At 41.2% G+C, this 25780-nt stretch overlaps 2 protein-coding genes across 6 annotated transcripts in view; one reads left to right on the top strand and one right to left on the bottom strand.

Moving 5' to 3' along the window:
* LOC100442929 (kinesin-like protein KIF27) overlaps positions 1–15671 on the bottom strand; it is a 46505-nt gene extending 30834 nt beyond the window's left edge. Inside the window, 3 exon segments of the mRNA XM_054519630.2 lie at positions 6079–6255; positions 8923–9036; positions 15627–15671. Coding sequence (XP_054375605.2) covers positions 6079–6255; positions 8923–9036; positions 15627–15671 — 336 coding nt within the window.
* Positions 15672–20316: 4645 nt separating this feature from the next.
* AGTPBP1 (ATP/GTP binding carboxypeptidase 1) overlaps positions 20317–25780 on the top strand; it is a 195029-nt gene continuing 189565 nt past the window's right edge. For 2 of the 5 annotated variants that reach the window (XM_063714267.1, XM_063714269.1), the window contains exon 1: positions 20396–20576. Coding sequence is in view for 1 of the 5 variants with exons in the window: in XM_024252588.3 (XP_024108356.2) it covers positions 20389–20576 (188 nt within the window). In the remaining 4 variants the exon portion in view is untranslated. Of the gene's footprint in view, positions 20577–25780 lie in introns of all 5 variants that reach the window. The other 3 variants (XM_024252583.3, XM_024252588.3, XM_063714268.1) reach the window with 3 other exon arrangements.

The raw sequence follows: 25780 nt of genomic DNA, 5'->3' as shown, positions 1-25780 counted from the left end.
GCCGCAATAAACATGTGTGCATGTGTCTTTATAGCAGCATGATTTATAATCCTCTGGGTATATACCCAGTAATGGGATGGCTGGGTCAAATGGTATTTCTAGTTCTAGATCCTTGAGGAATCACCACACTGTCTTCCACAATGGTTGAACTAGTTTACAGTCCCACCAGCAGTGTAAAAGTGTTCCTATTTCTCCACATCCTCTCCAGCACCTGTTGTTTCCTGACTTTTTAATGATTGCCATTCTAACTGGTGTGAGATGGTATCTTATTGTGGTTTTGATTTGCATTTCTCTGATGAACAGTGATGATGAGCATTTTTTCATGTGTCTGCTGGCTGCATAAATGTCTTCTTTTGAGAAGCGTCTGTTCATATCCTTCGCCCGCTTGTTGATGGGGTTGTTTTTTTCTTGTAAATTTGTTTGAGTTCATTGTAGATTCTGGATATTAGCCCTTTGTGAGATGAGTAGATTGCAAAAATTTTCTCCCATTCTGTAGGTTGCCTGTTCACTCTGATGGTAGTTTCTTTTGCTGTGCAGAAGCTCTTGAGTTTAATTAGATCCCATTTGTCAATTTTGGCTTTTGTTGCCATTGCTTTTGGTGTTTTAGACATGAAGTCCTTGCCCATGCCTATATCCTGAATGGTATTGCCTAGGGTTTCTTCTAGGGTTTTTATGGTTTTAGGTCCAACATTTAAGTCTTTAATCCATCTTGAATTGATTTTTGTATAAGATGTAAGGAAAGGATCTAGTTTCAGCTTTCTACATATGGATAGCCAGTTTTCTCAGCACCATTTGTTAAATAGGGAATCCTTTCCCCATTTCTTGTTTTTGTCAGGTTTTTCAAAGATCAGATAGTTGTAGATGTGTGGTATTATTTCTGAGGGCTCTGTTCTGTTCCATTGATCTATATCTCTGTTTTGGTACCAGTACCATGCTGTTTTGGTTACTGTAGCCTTGTAGTATAGTTTGAAGTCAGGTAGCATGATGCCTCCAGCTTTGTTCTTTTGGCTTAGGATTTTCTTGGCAATGAGGGCTCTTTTTTGGTTCCATATGAACTTTAAAGTAGTTTTTTCCAATTCTGTGAAGAAAGTCATTGGTAGCTTGATGGGGATGGCACTGAATCTGTAAATTACCTTGGGCAGTATGGCCATTTTCATGATATTGATTCTTCCTACCCATGAGCATGGAATGTTCTTCCATTTATTTGTATCTTCTTTTATGTCATTGAGCAGTGGTTTGTAGTTCTCCTTGAAGAGGTCCTTCACATCCCTTGTAAGTTGGATTCCTAGGTATTTTATTCTCTTTGAAGCAGTTGTGAATGGGAGTTCACTCATGATTTGGCTCTCTGTTTGTCTTTTCTTGGTGTATAAGAATGCTTGTGATTTTTGCACACTGATTTTGTATCCTGAGACTTTGCTGAAGTTGCTTATCAGCTTAAGGAGATTTTGGGCTGAGACAATGGGGTTTTCTAGATATACAATCATGTCATCTGCAAACAGGGACAATTTGACTTCCTCTTTTCCTAATTGAATACCTTTTATTTCTTTCTCCTGCCTGATTGCCCTGACCAGAACTTCCAACACTATGTTGAATAGGAGTGGTGAGAGAGGGCATCCCTGTCTTGTGCCAGTTTTCAAAGGGAATGCTTCCAGTTTTTGCCCATTCAGTACGATATTGGCTGTGGGTTTGTCATACATCGCTCTTATTTTGAGATATGTCCCCTCAATACCTAATTTATTGAGAGTTTTTAGCATGAAGTGCTGTTGAATTTTGTCAAAGGCCTTTTGTGCATCCATTGAGATAATCATGTGGTTTTTGTCTTTGGTTCTGTTTATATGCTGGATTACATTTATTGATTTGCGTATGTTGAACCAGCCTTGCATCCCAGGGATGAAGCCCACTTGATCATGGTGGATAAGCTTTTTGATGTGCTGCCAGATTCGGTTTGCCAGTATTTTATTGAGGATTTTTGCATCGATGTTCATCAGGGATATTGTTCTAAAATTCTCTTTTTTGGTTGTGTCTCTGCCTGGCTTTGGTATCAGGATGATGCTGGCCTCATAAAATGAGTTAGGGAGGATTCCCTCTTTTTCTATTGATTGGAATAGTTTCAGAAGGAATAGTACCAGCTCCTCCTTGTACCTCTGGTAGAATTCGGCTGTGAATCCATCTGGTCCTGGACTCTTTTTGGTTGGTAAGCTATTAATTATTGCCTCAATTTCAGAGCCTGTCATTGGTCTATTCAGAGATTCAACTTCCTCCTGGTTTAGTCTTGGGAGGGTGTATGTGTCCAGGAATTTATCCATTTCTTCTAGATTTTCTAGTTTATTTGTGTAGAGGTGTTTGTAGTATTCTCTGATGGCAGTTTGTATTTCTGTGGGATCGGTGGTGATATCCCCTTTATCATTTTTTATTGCGTCTATTTGATTCTTCTCTCTTTTCTTCTTTGTCAGTCTTGCTAGCAGTCTATCAATTTTGTTGATCTCAAAAAACCAGCTCCTTGATTCACTGATTTTTTGAAGGGTTTTCTGTGTCTCTATCTCCTTCAGTTCTGCTCTGATCTTAGTTATTTCTTGCCTTCTGCTAGCTTTTGAATGTGTTTGCTCTTGCTTCTCTAGTTCTTTTAATTGTGATGTTAGGCTGTTTATTTTGGATCTTTCCTGCTTTCTCTTGTGGGCATTTAGTGCTATAAATTTCCCCGCTACACACTGCTTTAAATGTGTCCGAGAGATTCTGGTATGTTGTGTCTTTGTTCTCATTGGTTCCAAAGAACATCTTTATTTCTGCCTTCATTTTGTTATGTACCCAGGAGTCATTCAGGAGCAGGTTGTTCAATTTCCATGTAGTTGAGTGGTTTTGAGTGAGTTTCTTAATCCTGAGTTCTAGTTTTACTGTGGTCTGAGAGACAGTTATAATTTCTGTTCTTTTACATTTGCTGAGGAGTGCTTTACTTCCAACTATGTGGTCAATTTTGGAATAAGTGTGATGTGGTGCTGAGAAGAATGTATATTGTGTTGATTTGGGGTGGAAAGTTCTGTAGATGTCTATTAGGTCTGCTTGGTGCAGAGCTGAGTTCAATTCCTGGATATCCTTGTTTACTTTCTGTCTCATGGATCTGTCTAATGTTGACAGTGGGGTGTTAACGTCTCCCATTATTATTGTGCGGGAGTCTAAGTCTCTTTGTAGGTCTCTAAGGACTTGCTTTATGAATCTGGGTGCCCCTGTATCGGGTGCATATATATTTAGGATAGTTAGCTCTTCTTGTTGAACTGATCCCTTTAACATTATGTAATGGCCTTCTTTATCTCTTTTGATCTTTGTTAGTTTAAAGTCTGTTTTATCAGAGACTAGGATTGCAACCCCTGCCTTTTTTTGTTTTCCATTTGCTTGGTAGATCTTTCTCCATCCCTTTATTTTGAGCCTATGTGTGTCTCTGCATGTGAGAGGCCTAGAGTCTCACATTATTGGTGTTGAGAAAATTTTTTACATGATGTCTTTGATAATCTCCTCTCTTCTGTTTTCTCTGTTGTATCCTTCTGGAATTCCCATTACTTGGATCTTGGGCTTTCTGGATTTATCTGCCAATTAAAAATGTTTCACTCCTACTTTCTATTAACTTATATTTTTACTTACTTTTTGGAATATTTCCTCAACTTTATCCTCTGACCCTTTTTTTTGAGATAGAGTTTTGCTCTTGTCGCCCAGACTGGAGTGCAATGGCATGGTCTCAGCTCACTGCAACCTCTGCCTCTCAGGTTCAAGTGATTCTCCTGCCTCAGCTCCCAAGTACCCGGGATTACAGGTGCCCACAACCATGCCTGGCTAATTTTTGTATTTTTAGAAGAGACAGGGTTTCACCGTGTTGGTCAGGCTGGTGTCGATCTCCTGACCTCCAGTGATCTGCCCGCCTTGGCCTCCCAAAGTGCGGATTACAGGTGTGAACCACTGCGTCCTGCCTGTCCTCCAACCCTTTGAATTTCCAAGAGTTCTTTCATGTTTTTAATAACTTGTAGTTCTTTATAGATAGTCATCTTTTACCACATTGAGGATATTAAGATTTCTGTGAAGTTTTTTCAGCTTCTTGCTCTATCTCTAATGTCTCTGAGTTTATTTTTTTCCTTTTGTTTTGTTTTCTGTCTTTAATAGTGGCATTCCTGAAATGTGCATCATATTTGAGTCAGGTATCGAAAAGCAGATAAGATTTGTGGTAATAGCATATATGTGGGCCACTTATTTAAGTGGGGGCTTCCAAATTTAAGAGTTTTCATATCTTTTTTAGATGTTTCAGAAAATATGCCAATCTCCGGCTAGGAAGTATAAATCTGGCTGCCAGCATTCTTAGATCCAAGTAGAGATTAGGAAATAGATGTTTCACAATTCATATGCAGACTTACATTCATTCCCTATTTGGAGTTTTTTGACTTATCACAACCTTTGCTGTGCCTGGTTCAATCTTCAGAAAATAAATCGGTCCCAGAGTGAGAAAAAATAGTTTCATGACTATGCCCTGTTTTCATCTTTATGCTACTCCTGCCTCCTGAAAATCTTGGTCCCTTCATTTCTGAGTCTTTGATGTTCTTTGTGAATTTTATCTCTCTAAAACTGTTATTTTTAAAAAAGGAAAACATCTAAAGCATTCCTAAAATGCCCATCACATTTCAGAGTCAGGTATTAAAAAGCTGGTATGATGTGTGGTGATAGCATATATGTAGGATCTTGGCCTGGCTCTCATTTGTGTCTCTCTAGGTACTTGCAATGCAGCATCTTCTGTTCTGCTAAGTTAATAAGCTCTCATCTATTTGCTTTCCATCTTTTCTTTTTTTGTAATCTTTTGTCCTCTGTTATCTTCTCTACTGTCTTTTCCCTTTTATGGCTTTTCAAAAAACATAATAGCTTTAATGAAATATAATCTACATACCATGCAGTTCACCAATTTAAAGTATATAACTCAACGCCGGGCATGGTGGCTCATGCCTGTAATTCCAGCACTTTGGGAGGCCAAGACAGGTGGATCACAAGGTCAGAAGTTCGAGAGCAGTCTGACCAATATGGTGAAGCCCCGTCTCTACTAAAAATACAAAAATTAGCTGGGCGTGGTGATGTGTGCCTGTAATCCGAGCTACTCGGGAGGCTGAGACAGGAGAATTGCTTGAACCCAGGAGGCAGAGGTTGCAGTGAGCACAGATCACGCCACTGCACTCCAGTCTCAAAAAATAAAAAAAAATAATAAAGTATATAATTCAATGGTGTTTCATATATTCATAGTTATGTAACCATCGCCACAATCAATTTTACATTTTCTTCACGCCCCCCAAAAAAAGAAACTCCACACCTATTAGTAGGCATTCTATTTCCCCCCCAATCCCCCACCAACCCTAGGTAACCACTATTCTAGTTTTTGTCTCTGGACAGAAATGGAATTGCCCATTCTGGAGACTTGATACAAATGGTATTATACAAAGGTGGTCTTTTGTGACTGGTTTCTTTCACTTAACATAGGTTTTCAAGGTTCATCCATGTTGTAGCATGTATCAGTACTTCATTCCCTTCTACTGTCAAATAATACACTATTGTATGGATAATCACAGTTTATCCATTAATCACTTGATGAACATTTGTGTTGTTTTCAGTTTTTAGCTATTATGAATAATGTTACTATGAATGTTCATGTTCAAGTTTTTGTGTGGATACATGCTTTCATTTCTCATGGAGAAATACATACAGAGATAGATCTATTTGTCTATCTATCTATCTATCTATCTATCTATCTATCTATCTATCTATCTACCCATCCATCCATTCATCCATCCATCAATCCACCCATCCACCATCCCACCCATCCCTAGGAGTGAGATTACTGGGTCACATAGTATCTCTAAGTTTAGCCTTTTGAGGAACTACAAGATGGTTATCCGAAGCAATTGCACCATTTTCCAATTTCACCAGCAGTGTATGAAGGTCCCAATTTCTCCACCTCCTCCCACACATTTCTTATTATGTTTTTCTGATTATAGCCATCCTAGTGGGGAGTGTGGAGTGGTTTACAACCAGAATCAAGTAGTGTATTAAACAGAATACCTGACTAGATCTCAATTTCTTATTTTCCAGGTGACTCTTCTCCTGTAACAGAGCCTCCTTCTTAGAAACTATGGCCTCCCGTTTCTTTAAGTCTTCTTCCAGCTCCTCTAATTCTTGGCATTGGTTCAGAACTTTCTCTACTTCTTCATCTAACAATTTCTCTTGCTCATCCAATTTCTACATTAAAATTTTAAAAAAAAGTTACTTGTTTTTCCTTCTGCCGTAAAAATTATATGGTAATAATAGAATTTCAGATTGGCTGAAATCTCTTAAATGAACATTTAAAAACTATCACTCAGAGTAACTCAGGTAGCCGTCTGAGATCCTAAAGACATCAGTGGTTCTAGTCAAAATGTAGCTATGTTGTTTTATAAAGAATTAAAATTTACTCCCCAGATATGTTAAACAGTCTAGGATTTTTTAGTCTGACAAAGAAAGGGCTGATAATTTTCTATGCCTATATTAAGAACATGCTGGAGTCTTTTACTCTGTTGTAGTGGTGCACAGTTCCATCACAGCACTTACACTGGTGGCTGCCCTACTTATCTATCTCCCCGGCTTGAGCTCCTTGATTGATTGCAGGGGCTGTAGTTTTTACCCGTCTATCCACATGGCTGGTATATTGCCTGGGCCACAGTAGGCATTCAATAAAATGTTAAATGAATAAGTGAATGAATGCCTGATTCAGTCAGTCAATGAAGTGAATAAATGAATACACACAGTGGAAGACACAGATGATGGAGGATGGAAGGAAAGCCAATTTGCATTGTAGCTTGTCAACCTCAAATAATTATTTTAAAAAAAGAAAAAAAACAAAAATAAAAAGTTGCTGAAAAGATCTCCAAAACAAACATCTGAGTACTCTCTTGAATTAAGGATATGCAGAAACAAATACAAACATAAATATAGATGGAATATGACTGTTTAAAAGGAACTCTACCAAGTGGACACAGTAATGAAGCACTGCCACCAAAACAACAAATAAATAGGAAAAGAAATCCATATAGTATTATTTCCTAGTCCTTCATGAACCTTATAGAAAGGGTTTCTGGAAATCTACCATACAATGAGACAGTGAATATATATGAGAAAAAGAGAACAAAATGGCCAAGACAAAGAAGATGCATAGCTATTCGGTCTTCCAATAATACCAAGATGTTAATAGTATAATCTTATAAGCACTATCATGTCCAGATAACACTGGAGCCTAAAATATTATAGTAGCTCTACAATTATTAGGACGAGAAAGAGCAACTATAAAAATGTTAATTTTGTCATATCCTTAAATACTCCAGTAGGAGATCCTAGGCAGTCTAGCAAGTAACTTAAATATATTCTACAAACATTCTTAAACTGTGAGTGGGGTTTGAAAGATGAATAAGAGATTCTTTTTAAGCTCTACTTAAAAGGAAAAAACCTAAAAAATTACAACTGGTGATGACATTTCTGGGTGGAATGGGTGTGTGTGGGAATGCACCCATGTCACTACTAAATGTCACTAAGAAAATGTAATGTAAAATTTATGGAGATGGAATAAATCTTTCTAAAGTAAGGTAGAGATAATTGCATTCTAGGTATTTTAAATACAGTATTTTTTGCTTACATAAAATTTAAAATTTCAATTTCTTTGAACTTCAAAATTAGTTTGTGGATTATGACTTTCTTTTTAAAAGGTAGCACTAAAATAATGGCTTTTTAATATATAAAGTACATATACAATTTGGTTTTCTTTGAATGTAGAGTTCTGATTTTTAGAAATATACTTGTCTTCGGCTGGGTGCAGTGGCTCACACCTGTAATCCCAGCACTTTGGGAGGCCGAGGCGGGCAGATCATGAATAGAAACCATCCTGGCTAACATGGTGAAACCCCGTCTCTACTAAAAATACAAAAAATTAGCCAGGCATGGTGGTGGGCACCTGTAGTCCCAGCTACTTGGGAGGCTGAGGCAAGAGAATGGTGTGAACCCGGGAGGCGGAGCTTGCAGTGAGCTGAGATCGTGCCACAGCACTCCAGCCTGGGCGAGACGCCGTCTCAAAAAAAAAAAAAAATATACTCGTCTTCATGAGATGGGAATAAATACAGTCCAGTGAACATGGATTTCATGTTTATATTCTACAACATTCAAATCAACTCATTTCTACTGAAATAAGAATATATTGATTCTGCTGAGAGCAAGAAAAAACAAAAAATACAGCACATTTCTGGATGAGAAAATCATTTTGTAATAATAAAAGTTTCACTACTTGGGCAACAGGATTATTAGAAGCCCAAATCTTAGCATCACACAATATACCCATGTAACAAACCTGCATGTGTATCCCTGAATCTAAAATGTAAGAAAATAAAAATAATAAAGTTTCAAAACAAATACTAGAAATTTTGCATTTGGGCAGCATCTAGTGTTTGAAGGTTTTATTTAGAGTCCGCCAGTTTTTACATCTATCTATTTATCTATCTATCTATCTATCTATCTATCTATCTATCTATCTATCTAGCTATCTATTTATTGAGAGGGAGTTTTGCTCTTGTTGCCCAGGCTGGAGTGCAGTGGCATGGTCTCAGTTTACTGCAGCCTCCACCTCCAGGGTTCAAGCGATTCTCCTGCCTCAGCCTCCCAAGTAGCTGGGATTACAAGCATCCGCCACCAAGCCCGGCTAATTTTTATATTTTAAGTAGAGATGGGGTTTTACCATGTTGACCAGGCTGGTCTCAACTTCTGACCGCAGGTGATCCACCCACCTCGGCGTCCCAAAGTGCTAGGATTACAGGTGTGAGTTTACCTCTATTTAGACAACCATCAGATTGAAGAGAAACCAGGAAACACTAAATAGAATTGACAAACCTGGAGATGGTCTATACTTCCAAACGAACCTTCTCTCCTTTTCAAGTGACATGCATCAAGGTCCTCAGCTTTCGGTTTTAGACCTTCTTCCTGTCCTGTTTTTAATTGTAGCTCCTATAGAAAAAGAAATTGAAAACACCTTATTGCTTTTACACCTGACCATTAAGTATGCTGATGACAATTATTTTCTTTTTTTTTTCTTTTTTTTTTGGAGACAAGATCTCACTCTGTCACCCAGGATGGAGTGCAGTGGCACAATCACAGCCTCAAACTCCTGGGCTCAAGCCACCCAGCCACATTTTCTTAACATTTACTTCCTTAGTCACAGGAAGAGAAAATGAGTAGATGACAGTTGGGGCTCTATTTGAGAAGAAAATAATGTGGGGATTTTTTTGTTTAGAAAAATTTTTTAGAGATAGGGTCTCACTCTGTAACCTAGACTAGAGTGCAATGGCGTGATCATAGCTCACTGTAAGCTCAAGCTCTTCGGCTCAAGTAATCCTCTCACCTCAGCCTCCCAAGTAGCTAGGACTACAGGTGTGTACCACCACATCCAGCTCATTTTTTAAAAAATTTTTTGTAGAGATGGGGTCTTGCTATGTTGCCCAGGCCAGTCTCCAGTGATCTTCCTGGCCTCCAGTGATCCTCCAGCCTCAACTTCCTGAAGTTCTGGGATTACAGGCATAAGTCACCATGCTCAGCCTTAATTTTTAATTGACAAATAATAATTGTACATATTCGTGAGGTACACAGTGATTATTTCAATACATATAATGTATAGTGATCAGACCAGGGTAATTAGCATATCTACGAAGAAAGGAATGTTAGCTCTTACTGAGGCAATAAAACACAACTGCAAAAATTAGGATTTACTAACAAAACAGCGTTTTTTTCATTCTTCATGAGTGTTACACATTAGCGTAACAAGGATAAGAGTCTGAAATTTATAAGTGGGTTATTCTCTTCTGCCTCTCTGAGCTTATTACTTTCATAGTTACTCCACGTAAGACATCCATCTGCTGTGAGTATATTAAAATTTATTATAGTCAAAATGCAAAAAGAAAAGTAATGTTCAATTTCTAGTATTCAAAAATGGGAGTTTGCAATAGAGAATAGACTTGGAAGACAGATCATAGTCTTATGAAGTGCATTTTCCAAATTTCTTTAGTTTCCATCTACATCTTTTTTTTTTTTCTTTCTAGACAAAGTCTCACTCTGTCACCCAGGCTGGATGCAATGGCATAATCTCGGCTCACTGCAACCTCCGCCTCCCGAGTTTCAAGCAATTCTCATGCCTCAGCCTCCTGAGTAGCTGCTATTACAGGCGTGTGCCACCACACCTGGCTAATTTTTGTATTTTCTTTTTTATTTTTTAGGAGAGATAGGGTTTTACCATGTTGGCCAGGCTGGTCTCAAACTCCTGACCTCAGGTGATCCACCTGCCTCAGCCTCCCAAAGTGCTGGAATTACAAGCATGAGCCACCACGCCCAGCCTCCATCCACATCTTAAGGGTCAAGTCAAGAGGTGCAGTGTTGGCCAGGAGTGGTGGCTCATGCCTGTAATCCAGCACTTTGGGAGGCCGAGGCAGCTGATCACCTGAGGTCAGGAGTTCAAGACCAGCCTGGCCAACATGCGGAAACCCCGTCTCTACTAAAAATACAAAAATTAGCAGGGCGTGTACCTGTATTCCTAGCTACTCAGGAGGCTGAGGCACGACAATCGCTTGAACTTGAGAGGCAGAGATTACGGTGAGCTGAGATCACGCCACTGCACTCCAGCCTAGGTGACAGAGTGAGACGCCGTCTCAAAACAAAACAAAACGAAACAAAAGGCGCAATGTTCACGGTGCCTTCTAGGGGTTTAGAAATGATGTTGTCCATCACTAAAGCTTAGCAGGTCAGGAAGGAGGCCATGAGTCAAAACTGGCCAGTTCACATACTCTCTGTTACTGGTCCATGATGGATAAGTATGCAATTGAAAGTGCTGAGATACTTTTATAGCAATTTGACAGAATAATTTTGTGTCTGATGACTCTAACAATTTTTAAAACGGACTTTTATTTGTATATTTTAAATTTCACTTTTCTACTAATTCATGTTTTATAGAAGTGTTAGGCTGTGACAAATTCATAACAAAATATAAACTATACCTTCTCCACAAGTAATTTCAGAAGCACTGATAGAAAGGAAGTAAAAGAAAAGCCTAGTGCTCTCCAGCCCTGGGAATGGCAGAAAGGAGAAAAGAGACAGTAAGGAAGACTTGTTTCCCAATTGTCCTCTGTCTGAGTTTTGGTCCAGAAAGGGGATGATAAGTAAAGGTATCAATGGGGAGAGACGGGCTCCTAACCTATTCAGGAGAGAAAATGCAGACTGCAGTGCAGAAGCCCCACACCCATATACAATTGCCTAGCCTTGCTGAAAGAGCAGAGAGGTACGATTAGGAAAGAGACCCCAATTGGACTCCTTGGTCTCAAGTGACATGGATCCTGAGTTGAGAGCTAATGCAGGTAGTCATTGTGGGGAACTGGCTCCCAAACTAGGTATAAGGACAGGTCACTGGGCTAGCAAGCTAGACAGAATGCCTAGTAGCCTCAGTAGGGGCTTATAATGCTAGTGGGAGATGAGATGAAGGGAAAGCACCCCCATGCTCTAAACCAGAAGCAAGATGAAACTGTGAGTTATACCAGCCAGGGGTTCCATCATCAGGGGCCAGCTGATTAGGCAGGGTAAGGTGGACAAGGGAGAACAATTTCCAGCTGGTCACAATCCTCAACTCCAAGGCATAGGATAAAAGAAGGCTATACATCCAACTACAACATACACTGGCTGTCATCTTAGGGAGAGAAGCATAGGGAAGAGGAGGCTAAGAGACTGAGCATTCTTATTCAAAAGACCTGAGAAGTATTTAAAGGAAGTGTTTACATTTTTAGAACAAGGTTTGAACAGAGAGAACATCTGATTAGTTTCCACCATTTTTCCAGCAATAATCATGACATGGATAGAAGAGAGGTGCACTCACAAAGAAGACAGGTGCTATAGACTAAATAAAGAAAAATGTTACACCCATTTGAGTTATGAGTGAATTTGGACTCTATTATGTTTACCACCCATAGTTCTTGATGCTTCCCTAGTTCTAGTTCATAGCTATAATTTAGCCCCTGTGATAGTCCTAGACATTTCAGGATGATGAAAAAAGCTACCTTAAATAAAGAGACCTTATACTTGGAGTTGACTCTCTACTATTTCTGTTTGTCCACATACACTTTAAAAGTATACCGCACTTGTAATCCCCGCACTTTGGGAGGCCAAGGCGGGTAGATCACAAGGTCAGGAGATCGAGACCATCCTAGCTAACACCGTGAAACCCTGTCTCTATTAAAAAGACAAAAAAATTAGCCGGGTGTGGTGGCAAGTGCCTGTAGTCTCAGCTACTATGGAGGCTGAGGCAGGAGAATGGCATGAACCTGGGAGGCGGAGCTTGCAGTGAGACGAGATCACACCACTGCACTCCAGCCTGGCCAACAAAGAGACTCCATCTCGGAAAAAAAAAAAAAAAAAGATACAGGAGTACTTCTAATTCCTTCTTCCACATGTTGCTCCAGATAATGCCTTTTTTCTTATATTGTAATCTTTGTTATATATACTAAAATAACTGTGTACCAGGCACTGTGCTAGGCTTTTTATATCTATTTAATTATCCCATTTAGCCCTCACAACAATCCTATGATATAGGGACTATTATAAAATCCATTTTATAGATGAGGAAACGGGTGGTTGAAAAGCTTAAGATCACACCACCACCCACAATTTCAGGAGTTCTCATATCTTTTCTTCAAAGCCTATCCATGGACCTCAGTTAAGAACTGCTGCTCTGAAGAGAACCTATGCAGAAGTTGTACTATTCTTTGGAAATGGTTTAGTCAAGTAGAAAAGAGACAGACAGGAGTCTCAGAGAGTTAGCTCCAAGCAGACAGCAAATATCCTTTAGGACTGTAAGCAGGTTTTCTGTTTTTGCATTAAGTAGAGGATACATCAATATATCTTTGGGAAAGTCTGTTCCTTTTTCTGGAATACCTGATATCCCCCATAAATGGGTCATTTCACTAGAATTAGAGATGTGGCAAGATGGAATAAAAGAGCCCTAGGTGGCGAGGTGTGGTGGCTTATGCCTGTAATCCCAGCATTTTGGGAGGCTGAGGCAGGAGGATCACTTGAGCCCAGGAGTTTGAGATCAGCCTGGGCAACATAGTAAGACCCTATCTCTACAAAAAATTAAAAAATGTATGAGGTACGCTGGCATGTGCCTGCAGTCCTAGCTACTTGGGAGGCTGAGGTGGGAGGATTGCTTGAGCCCAGGAGGCCAAGGCTGCAGTGAGCCAGGATCACACCACTGCACTCAAGCCTGGATGACAGAGCAAGACCTTGTCTCAAAAAAAAAAAAAAGTGCACTAGATAAGAAGGTAAAAGTTTGAGTTACAAGCAGAGTTGCATTTCAGCAGACTTCTACTCTTTGAAGAAGACAGTGTCTTCTTTTCCCTAAGCATGGATTTAGAGAGTGCTATGTCTTGCTGGTTTAAGCCATGGCCTATGAGAGATGAGGAGTTAAAACCCAAAGACCACAACACTGAACAGGCTGGCCTGATCTTCACATTGGAAGAAGAGCTAAAACAAAACAGACTAAGTTGTTGGCAGCAGAAATGAAAATTGGACAGATTCATGGTGTTTTAAAGATATACTCTGAAGGCTTTAGTGGTTCATTGGATATGCATAAGAAAGAGGCAAGAGCCAATGATGAGGCCTAAATTTCTAGCACACCCAACTGATATATCATGTAAGGCACATTGGAGAACTACATTTTTCCCCCATGAAGAGAGCAGGGAGTGGGGAATCATGGAAAGGTAAGTAAGGAAGATCATTAATTCATCTATAAGACAACCTAGGGAAGAGGTTGGAGCTCAAAGAACAGACTTGGGATTAAGCATTAAATTTGGAAATTTTCAGTTTAATTGCAGCCATGGAAAAGTATCCTATACTCACCTAGGATAGAGTATAGAAGAGGGCAGAGACAAGAGCCATGAGGAACTCCCATATTTAAAAGGACTGGTGGAGTAGGATGAGCTAACCAAGACAGAGAACAAGCAATCAGGAAGAGAGGATAAAACAAGGAAAGTATAATGTCACAAAGGCAAGGGGAAAATACTTCAAGACGGAAGGAGTGCTGACCTGTGCTGGATGCACAGTATTAAGATAAGGACTTTAGTGACAGAGAGAGCACTAGTGAACTTCTCAAGAGCTGTGAAGTGGGTGATAGAGCCAGAAGCCAGCTGGAGAGGATAAGAGAATGAATGAAAGTAGAAGTAACAGAAACAAATGCAGTCAACTTTTCCAAGAAGTTTGATTACAAAGGGGAGGTGAGAAAGGGACAGGAAAAAGGTTGAAGGAGGATAATTTTAGGATGAAAAAAACTAAGATATTTCAACACAAATCCAGAAGAAAAAAAAAGTTGAAAATAAGAAGAAAGGATAAAAGATGACACATACATGCTTAGCAAAGTATTGCTTGAATATAAATCTCAATAAATGTTAACTGTTGCTATAATTATTATTATTACCATTATTATGAATATCATTATTATTATTACCAGTTATTTTAAATATGGGAGTTCCTCATGGCTCTGATTTTTGCCCTCTTAACTTCTATACTCCATCCTAGGTGAGTATAGAATACTTTTCCATAGCTGCAATTAAACTCATACTCTTCACTGGGTTGTCTTATAGTGTCAAGGAAATTTAAAAAGCAATTCCATTTATAATAGCATCTAAAAGAATATCTAGGAACAAGTTTAAGTAAAGAGGTAAAATACTACTGGTACACTAAAAATTACGACATTGCTGAGAGAAATTAATGAAGACCTAAACAAATGGAAAGACTTCCCATGCTCGCGGATAAGAAAATTTAATATTGTCAAGATGTGAATACTACTCAGAGCAATCTAGAGATTCAACAATCCTTATCAAAATTCCAGTGGCCTTTTTTCAGAAATGGAAAAGCCTATCCTCAAATTCACATGGAAAATTGTAGGGGCCCTGAATAGCCAAAATCGTCTTGAAAAAGAAGAGCAAGGTGGGAGGACTTACTTCCCAATTTCAAGACTTAATACAAACCTACAGTAATCAAAATAGTGTGATACTAGCATGAGGATAGACATACAGACCTATGGAATAGAACTCAGAGTTTAGTAACCATATATCTATGGCCAGTTGATTTTTTAAAAATAAAAATTGAGGCCAAGCATGGTGGCTCAGGCCTGTAATCCCAATACTTTGGGAGGCCAAGACCAGAGGATCACTTGAAGCCAGGAGTTCAAGACCAGCCTGGGAAATATAGCAAGACACTGTCTATAAAAAGTAGAAAAAAAAAATTAGCCAGGTGTGGTGGTGTGCGTCTGTAGTCCCAGCTGCTTAGGAGGCTAAGGCAGGGGGATCACTTGAGCCCAGGAATTGGAGGCTGCAGTGGGCTATGATCATGCCATCGCACTTCAGCCTGGGTGACAGAGTGAGACCCTGTCTCAAAAAAACAAAATTGTACATATGTAAGGTATACAACATGATGTTTTGATATACATAGTGAAATGATTACTATAGTCAAGCTAACATATTTATCTCTTCACATAGCATTTTGGTTTTTTTTTGTGGTAAGAGTACCTGAAATCCACTCTCAGCAAATTTCCAGTATACAATAGTCATCATGCTGTACACTAAGTCTCTACTCAATTTTGCTTCTCTCTCTCTCTCTCTCTCTCTCCTCCGCCTCTTTCTTTTTGTTAGAGGCAGAATCTTGCTCTGTTGCCCAGGCTGGTGTGCAGTGGTGTGGTTACAGTTTACTGTAATCAAGCTATCCTCCTGCCTCAGCCTCCCAAGTAGCTAGGACTACAGGCATGCACCACCACACTCAGCTAATTTTAATTTTTGTAGAGATGGGGGGGGTCTCACTATGTTGTCCAGGCTGGTCTTGAACTCCTGGCTCCAATGATATGCCTATGCTGTCTGGGGATATACCCTGTGGTTTGTTGTTGTGTGCCAAGAAAGAATTCAGGACACAGACACATGTGGGTGGGTTAAGTAGTGGAAAGTTGATAGTTAGAAGAAAGGAGAGAGGAGAGCAGCTTTTTGGGAAAGAGAGATATCCAAAGAGGGGGTGAGGCAGTGGATTGCAGCAGATTTTATAGGCAGCAGGTTGGAGAAGGCGGTGTCTGATTTACATGGGGCTCACAGATTGGTTCCATCAGGTATGACGTCTATATACTGTGTGGGGATAGGGGGAAAAGGAAGGCTGGTCGCCCCACCCTAATCTTATTCTGCAAATGGGCTTTCCTGTTGATCTGCACCATGTTGTCTGCTTCTTACTGTAAACGCGGCTGACAAAGAGAAGGGAAAGTGGAGCTGCCATCTTGAACATGTCTAGCCCCGAGTTTCTGCTGGCATTCACCAGTGCAAGCTCCCAGCTTGCTTGTCTATGTCTGCAGCTCAACCTTACAGGCTGCTCTTTGTTAGAAAATGATTTGGGGCTGCTTTTCATTAAAGAGAAAAGCCTTACCAAAGGCTCCCATACTCTATCTGCCTAAGTGATTTCTTCTTAACTCCTATATCACCAATTGATCCTCCTGCTTTGGCCTCCCAAAATGCTGGGATTACAGGCATGAGCCACCACACCTGGCCTTTAAGTTCAATTTTTCTGACCCCGAATTATAATCATTCACAGTTTACCGTGGAAACCATTTGCCACTGTAAAAGATTTTGCATCAGAACCATTCATTGTGTGAAATCCCAGTTTGCTTCCCTCCATCTCCCAGTTTTGCCGCGTTCATTTAGATTCAGTTCTGGTCATTTGTACTACATTCTGTTCTGTGGTCTATTTGTGGTAAACCTTTTAGTTTGACACAAGGCAGTGGTTAGGTATTTTGTTGAGCATTATCATTTGCTTAATTTCTCAGAAGATCTCAAGAGGACTGTCTGGTACATAAGAGGTGCTCAATAAATGGTTGATTGTTGAATAGTTATAACAATCAATCGTCTAACTCCAGAGGACCAGCTATGTTTCAGAAACCTCATGATCAATCATGCTCTCCTGACATTTATGTTCTAGATGGAAATTGCTGTAGAGTTTTTGAGAGGTCCATGGCTGTTCTAAGCCTTATGACTATAGAGTTTTGTAATACAGTGTGTTGCATTTTGTATGTTACCTTATTAAAAGCATAGAGATAAGGTAATCAGCAGAAGAGGAGAAAGAGATAGCTGGGCTCCAATGTTCACCCCTCTCTCCCCATGACTAGTCCAAAAATGAAACAGGAAAACATTTACTGAGTACCTACAAGGCTAGACTGAATAGAGGAATCCAAGTTAAATGAATTCCATTATATAGTTCGATTCTGATCTATATCAGCTATTCACATTTAGTTTTATATATCATAATAAGGTTTATTGAAGAAGCTGTGGAAAGAGTGACCAATAGAAATTAGCTCTGTGTTTTGTATGGTTCAAAGTAGAGAGATAAAAGTATGATTTCATGAATCACATTGAAAGGCATCAGCCAGCTTGCTTTAGGCAGACAGTAAGGAAAGGGTCCCCAGAGAACCTCCCACCCGTGTTTTGTACAGATAAGGGAACTTACACAGGGGTCTTGCCTAAACATGCCTACAGTGGACTAAGGGCCCACATGCACACTGGGGGAATGGGGTGGAGCCACCAGGAATTTGCGCCTTATACAAACAGGGAACCCGGCCCCATCAGCTTGCATGTGAAAGTCCTTGCATTCAACTGTGAAGCGGACAACTGGGAACCTGCTTTCAGGACCCTTCTCTTTGCTGAGTGCCTTCCTTTTGCTTAACAAATTCTACTCCACTTACTCTTCAAGTGTCCGTGTACCTGATTTTTCCTGGTCTTGAGACAAGAACCTGGATCTAGCTGAGCTAAGGAGAAAAAAATCCTGGATCAACATGGTTTATTGCCATGTGAAGATAATTTATTTTCTTAGGTTCACAACGTATAGAGGCAGAGAATTAAGAGAATAATTTCACAGGGAATACACTCCATAGATGATGTTTATTAACTACATAGTGAGTGAGTTCCAAAACTATTAAAACCTAGTTGTTCAATTAACATTGAAGCAGACCTCTGTGGAAAGTAAAGTCTGATTAAAGATTGAGGTGGGTCTGGTATTAATGCCTGTAATCTCAGCATTTTGGGAGTCTAAGGCAGGAGGACTGCTGAGCCCAGGAGTTTGAGACCAGCCTGGGTGACTTAGGGAGACTCCGACTCTACAAAAACAATTAAAAAAATTAGCCAGGTGTGGTGACGTGTGCCTGTAGTCCCAGATGCTCAGTGGGAGGCTGAGGTAGGAGGATTCATTAAGCCTGGGAGGTCAAGGCTGCAGTGAGCCATGATTGCACTACTGTATTACAGCCTTGGCAATGGAGTGAGAGTCTTGTCTCAAAAAAAAAAAAAAAAAAAGAAAAAGAAAAACAGCTGAGGTGTACCTTTACCTTTTGGAGGCTGAGGTTCTTGGGAGAGATGGTGTCCAACATACAGATCTGTGAGGATATGCAAGGTCCCACAATGCTAGAAGGCGGTGCCAGTGTTGGTGGACAGGCTGCAAAGCTTGAAGGCTAACAGGGTGTGGCCCTGTTGCAGCCTGAGCTGGTAGCGTTCAGGGAAGTGGCTGACAGAGCACGAGATCTGCCACCCGCTGAGCTCTCAAAGTATCTTGCAAATTCTTGAGTTTATATGTATTTCGAAATCCTGTAGTTGAGGTCAGTAACATATATGGTGTTTGATAAGGTGTAATGTCACATTAGCTAGGAGAGGTGAAGTTTATTTCAACTTCATACACGTGGGATCTGATGAAGAGTGATGTCACATTCCCAGGGGGTGGGGGAGTAGCTCTAAGTTCTTAATTACCGCAAAATATAAATCACTCACCCTTGTGGCAAACTATGTGATTGGAATCATTTCAAAGCTACGTAATGCTGCTATTTATCTTGTGTGGGTTAATCTCCTGGGTCTGTGTTGTGGTCATCAAACTATGCTAACAGTGCTTGTGAAAGTGGGATTCAAATTCCACAAACACACACATCCACATAATATCTTCCTATATTGCAGGTTGACTCATTTAGAAACATGTTCTTTAAGAAAAGTTTCAGGTATATTACATACGTATTTAGCATTATTGTAAAATTATTACATTATTATTGGGTATTTTCAGATAATACCTTTCTGATTGGGTGGTTTGGGGTGGTGGTTGTTTTAAAATTATTTTAAATACCGTAACCTATCTTTTAGTGCTCACGATGAGGGAAACTACGATGTTTATAAAATGGCAGTTTCTTGTTCATCTGAATAAAGACATCTACCAAGGGCAAACTGTAAGAAGCACTGTGGTGTACCTTGGGTTACTTTTTGAATTGCTTTCACACCTGCTTAATTTTATTTGAACAAGATCATAAAACAAAACAAAAATCTCACAGTTCTCAATGCATTCCCTTATCTAGTTGTAATATTTCATTCCTTACCATAAACAGTAGCAAACATGATCTTGTGCATCGTGAAAAAGTAAATGATGTCAGTATTTATTTGCAATACATTACAGTACACTGAAGTACAGTCAAAACAGAAGGGGGTGTATTAGTAATTTCTCTGACACATTACTTTGGCTCAGATAAAACATTCCGCCTTTGCCTTCAGTAGCCAACTTAGCATTACCGTTTTGATTATATGCAGGCACCTTTTCAAAAAACAGTAAACCAGCATGCTATTTTGTTCGCTACAGCACTAGGCATCTAATTTACTGAGGTTTGGCCACAAGGTGCAATCCTGTTGTTTTCTGGGAGCCCGACTGTAGTAACAGCATGTCCCTTCCAGCCTCTTATTATGGACCCTCCTTGAGGTCAGAAAGGTCTAAGCTTTACCGCAGTCCCCAGCGTTTGATGCGACCCCGGGATCACGTGGGGAGCTTTAAGAACCCTTCCTAAGAGAGTGACTGATTGATGGCGGGGGAGGGGGTGGGCGCGGGCTTAGTTCTGGGAAAAGGCTGGGGCCCTCGTTGGGAATGTACAGAAAGGTGACTTGAAGAACGTGGGGAGTCGCTCGCAGTTCGGTACGGTGGGGCGGTGGCCGGCGCTGCTGGGGACAAGGAGCCGGCAGCGCGCGGAACACCCGCCCCTAATTCCCGCTCCCGTGCGCGCTCCGCCCCCACGCGCGCGCTCCCTCCCGTCGGGCGCGCAGAGGGGCGGGGCGGAGCGCGCACGGAGGTAACAAGGGAGGCGGCGGGAAAGGGGCGTGCGCACCGCCCCGCCCCGCTCCGCCCCGCCCCTTTCGCGGCCTCGCACGCCCCGCCCCCACTCCCTGCGCGTGCTGGGAGCCGGCTGGCAAGGCGTGCGGTGGGCGGGGCGCCGCGCTGACGTTGCCCGGGATGCGGACAGGTTGCTCCGCCTCCAGCGCCGCCGCTGCAGCTGCCGCCGCCGCCGCCTCCGCCTCGCCTGCCACCGGGGTTTGTATGAAAACACCGGGCGGCGGGCGGCGAGGGATCCGCCGTGATCCAGGTGCCAAGCCGGGTGCTGCGGCTCTGCGCGGTCCCCGCCAGCGCCCCATCTTGAGCCGGTGAGCGCCCTGCTGCCGTCCGCGCGTCCCGGCTGGCCGTCCCTCTGCTCTCCCCGGGCCGCGGGAGATGCGGACGGCGGCGCCCGGGGGTAGGAGGGGCGACCCCGGATCCCTGCGCCCCTTATCTGACGGGTTGTGTAACGCATGTCTTTCACGGGGCGTGAGGGGAACGCACTTGGTCTTGAGGGAAAGCCCTGACGGGGTGGGGCTTTGGCTGGGTCTGGAAAACGCCTTCCCCAGTCCCCGGACCCTCGGTGGATCCCCGTCCCAGTCCTTGCGGAGGGTATCGGGCGCGGTCTCTGGGCGGAGGCCGCCCCTTCTGCTCTGCCCTTTCTCTCGGGCCCGAGCTTGCGGCGCCGCGGGGAGTCCAACCGAGGGGCTGCAGGGCCGGGGGCGGGCGCGCCCAGCCCCGCTCCCTCCCGCCCTAGTGGTAGCCGGCCGCCGAGTCGCGGGCCCCTGTGCTTCGGGAATCCTAGCGTTCCCGGCTAAGCGCCAGCAAGGTGGGATTTGCTGTGACATCGCGATGGGCAGGTTTGCTTCCTCTCGCTGGGTGGTTTGAGCTGAAGTGTGTCTTCTGTTTACAACTTGTCGCCTTGAGCGTTTGGTTTGAACCTGAATCAGATCACCCTGGATGACAGTGCAGAGTTTCCTTAGTGTCTTCCTTCCTGAATTGCGGATTCTCAATTGCAAGTGTTCAAGGACTCTTGTAACCCAAAGGCTTGCTCGACTCTACCGTTGTTTTACCCCTTGTGCCGTATAAACCTCTTACGAGCACCAGGGCAATTGGAGTTGGTTGGGTTCCTTTCTTGGGCGTTTACTCATTGTAGAATGGAGTTTTCATGCATCATAGTGTAATCGATGTGAATGTTGATAATTTAAAGCCCATTTCCCGTTTTAACATAGCTTACTGAAGTGCCTGAAGGTAGCGGAAATTTTCTTTGGCAGTATTAATTCTATGTGGGTTTTTTTCCTTCAGGTATTTAAAATTGTAGTTGTGTTTAATTACAATGCATGACAGTTTGTACTTAGAAAGGACCTTAACAGTCTTCTTAATCGGTCATTTTCACTTACCTTTTACGTCCTTTTTTTAAGCTTTGTGTAAATCAGATTATCCTTTGCGAACCTCTGAATTATTCTTATAAACTGGTTGTCTGAGAAAACCAGAAAGTTATTTTTGTAATTGTATTGTGGAATGTTTTTAGTTCAGTAGGCCAAAAAAGAAATGATTTATTTAAGGAACTTTAAATGGTTCTTATTTTAAAACATGTGCCAAATGTCAAAACCAAACAAAACTCTGAAAGATCTGTATTTCCTATGTAGAATTACTGCGAAATAATAAGTCATGCCTTACCCACTCTTTCTCATCCTGCAGGCAGTGTTCTAATATGACTTGCTCATTTTCCCATTCCACTTCTCTTAAGTTAAATTCTGTGGTGAAGTTATAGGTTCATTTTTAATGATCACAAAATTCTGCCTTGAATTGATTAATCACATAATTACAACTGCAGACTCACTCTGAACTCGGAAATGAAGTGGATAGGCTTAAAACTACCCTCGTATTTGGCCAACATTGCAAAGCATTTAAATCTATTAATTAAACTTTTGTAGAAGCAATTGTTATAAAGCTTTTCCGAATTGAGGCATTGTTCTCTTTAGAAAAGTCTGGCTAGGCTGCTATATAATAATGGTTTTACTTCCATTAGCAGAAGGAAAAGAGGTCCAACAGTTATGAAATTTTGTAATTTGTATTCTACTTTTTTTTTGAGACGGAGTCTCACTCTGTTGCCCAGGCTGGAGTGCCAGTGGTGCGATCTCGGCTCACTGCAACCTGCCCCTACTGGGTTCAAGCGATTCTCCCGCCCTGAGGCGCGCCACCACGCCCAGCTAATTTTTGTGTTTTTAGTAGAGACGGGTTTCACCATGTTGGCCAGGCTGGTCTTGAACTCCCAACCTCAGGTGATCCACTGGCCTCAGCCTCTTAAAGTGCAGGGATTACAGGCGTGAGCCACTGCGCCTGGCCTGAATTTTTTTTTTTTTTTTGAGACGGAGTTTGGCTCTTGTCGCCCAGGCTGGAGTGCAGTGGCCCGATCTTGGCTCACTACAACCCTTGCCTCCCGGGTTCAAGCGATTCTCCTGCCTCAGCCTCCCGAGTAGCTGGGATTACAGGAGCATACCACCACGCCCGGCTAAGTTTTTGTATTTTTAGTAGAGACGGGGTTTCACCATGTTACCCAAACTCATCTTTAACTCCTGACCTCAGATGATCCGCCCACCTCGGCCTCCCAAAGTGCTGGGATTACAGGCGTCCACCACGCCCGGCCTGGCCTGAATTTTTTTAAACCTCATCCAAAGTATTCATCTTCCCAAATCTGCTTTTCTTGCTTGAAGTCCCCCACTATCTGAAAGTTGAACACTGCGTGAATAGCAATGGATGCACCTGTCAGAGGGCCATCTGCAAGATGGGAGCTTTCCTTAGGCAATAGGTTTCAGTATAAACAACATACATTTTGTAGGGTGAGCACTGAATTTTAAACTTCAGATGTTATTGTTGATTACTGTGCCTGTGTACTATAGTGTAGTGGCTAAGGAGTTGGGCCTCAGAGCCAGATGGCTCGGTTTGGGTCCTGGCTTTGCTTTAGGCAAGTTATTTTTATTTTTATTTTTTTAAGACAAGTTATTTGTCCATTTTGTACTTTAATTTTCTCAGCTCCAAAAATGACATAATACTAGTGTATACTCTTAAGATATTCTCAAATATTAAGTGATTAATACATGTAAGGTGCTTAGCCCACAGTGCCTGGCATGTAGTAAGTGCCCAGTAAATGTTGCTATTACTACCGTTGCTCTTCCTCAGTCTTCAAAGGGATCTAGTAAGCAGAAAAAGGACTTTTGGTAGATGGAGCAGTATTAGTGCAGATTAATTCCACTATGACCCATTTGCTCCTTTGGGGTTAAATGAGAGCTTAGTCTCACTGTCCTGCCTCCTGCCTTGGAAACATGTAAGTCAGTTTTAAATAGAACAGCTAGACCCTGAGCTGGGTGCCCTGGGATGCTACTGGAGAGCTGCTGATATATCCCTGTTTGTCCCTTTTGACAGAACCTTGGATTGTCTCCCTCCTGTTGGTGATGGCTGCTATTTTAATCTTTTAATCATCTGTTTTTGAGTTTGTGATTGGGTGTTTCTTTGACTATAATGTGCAGCTATCAAAAATGTGATCTGTCAAAATATTGGTAGGTATGTACTTGTTTATTTGATCAGAATATTGTATGTTGTTTCCAGGGCACACAAAATCAGTTTTATCTAAGCATTCTTTTTTATCTAAGCATTTTCTTTTTTATTGATATTATATAGAGTGAGGTCAGTTTTGATTTGACATTGTGTTCATTTTCAGCTTTCATATGATTTTCCTAGGAACTTTTTTTCCCTCCAGTGTGATTTTATATACTTGTTCTTGGTTTGCAGGGATCTAATATTAAAACTCTAAATGCTTTCAAACTTTTGGTCTCAGGACCCTTTTACATTGTTAAAAGTTGTTGAGGATCCCCAAAAAGCTTTTGTGAATTTATCTATATTTACTGTATTGTAAATGAAAAGGGAAATATAAATTGTTTTGTCAGTTCACTTAAAAGGACAATTATAAACTCTTTACATGTTGATATAAACACCATATTTTTAATGAAAACAACTTTTTTTAAAACAAAAAATCAGGTAGTGAGAAAAGTGGCATTGTTTTACTTTTTTTGTAAATCTGTCTGGTTTAATGGAAACAGCTGGATTATCATATCTGCTCCTGCGTCCAGTCTATTGCAATATGTTGTTTGGGTTGAAATACATATGGAGAAAATCCAGTCTCACACAGTTAATGGCTAAACAGGGTGGGGAGGCCAGGGAGGGAGCATTTTAATGGCCTTTTCAGATAATTGTGGATATTCTTGTTTGGTATTATATTAAAACTCAGTAAGTGGCAATTTCTTAAAGGTTAGATGCAGTGAGAAATCATGTAAGTGGATTTTTGCATGCTCTAGTAAAACCCATTGGTTTGAACTTTGAATGGATCTTTTACTCATTCCTGAGATTGTAACATCATTCCTTGGTCATTTGTAAATATTGGTTCAGTGTTATGCAGATCTTCCAGATGTTGACATCTTTCATCATGCAATATTAAAGAAAGTTATGGTTGTTAATATCACCACCCGGTGTTAGAGACAAATTATTGGGAAGCTGTTTAGGTCTTGACATGATGATGGTGGATATGAGTTTTCCAGAATTCGGATTTTTGCTTGAAAGCTCAAATTTTATCATTGGCAACAAATGTGACTTGTTTACTTAAAGTGACAAGCTCAGTTTATTCATTTCTGAGAAAACCTCTGCCAAAATATTCCAATTTGAATAACCATAGTCTGTCAATCATTCTTTCAGTCACTTTCATTAAAAAGGAGGCTAGTTCAAGCTGTCAATTCTGTTACAGAAGCACTTTACTTTGAGACAGCCATCAACTATTGTAATTCAGTATGTAGCCGAAATGGTTCATGGAAAGTTCCAATTTTGTCACTAAAAAGGTGTATAAAAATTAATAATTTTTACTGTTTGAAGGACATTCTTAAGTGACATTGGCTTTTTCTTGTCTTTTTATTTTTTATTTTTTGAGATGGAGTCTTGCTCTGTCGCCCAGGCTGGAGTGCAGTGGTGCAATCTCTGCTCACTGCAAGCTCCGCCTCCTGGTTTAACGCCATTCTCCTGCCTCAGCCTCCCAAGTAGCTGGGACTACAGGCGCCTACCACCACGCCTGGCTAATTTTTTGTAGTTTTAGTAGAGATGGGGTTTCACCACGTTAGCCAGGATGGTCTCGATCTCCTGACCTTGTGATCTGCCCGTGTCCGCCTCCCAAAGTACTGGGATTAGAGGCGTGAGCCACGGCTGGCTTTTTCTTGTTTTATAATTGTTGGTGGTTGATGGTGACTTTAATTCAGTCCAAGATGCCAGTAATTTTAAGATTTTAAATTTTAGTATTATACAAATAGTTTTGATCTTGTGGGTCCCCTAAAAGAGTGTCAGGACCACAGGGGCCCATGCACCATGCTTTTAAAACTGCTGGATTTAAATCTTAAAGAGGATTTCTCACAAACCTTTGATTAAGAAGTGAAGTGGTAGTGACAGTCTCTGGTTTGCTTTTGTTTTACGCTTTGGGTAAAGGTAAAGGTCT

The sequence above is a fragment of the Pongo abelii genome, chromosome 13 (genome assembly GCF_028885655.2).
Source record: "Pongo abelii isolate AG06213 chromosome 13, NHGRI_mPonAbe1-v2.0_pri, whole genome shotgun sequence".
NCBI lineage: Eukaryota > Metazoa > Chordata > Mammalia > Primates > Hominidae > Pongo > Pongo abelii.
Note: the sequence above shows the minus strand (reverse complement) of the source record. Positions and strands in the feature narration are given on the sequence as shown.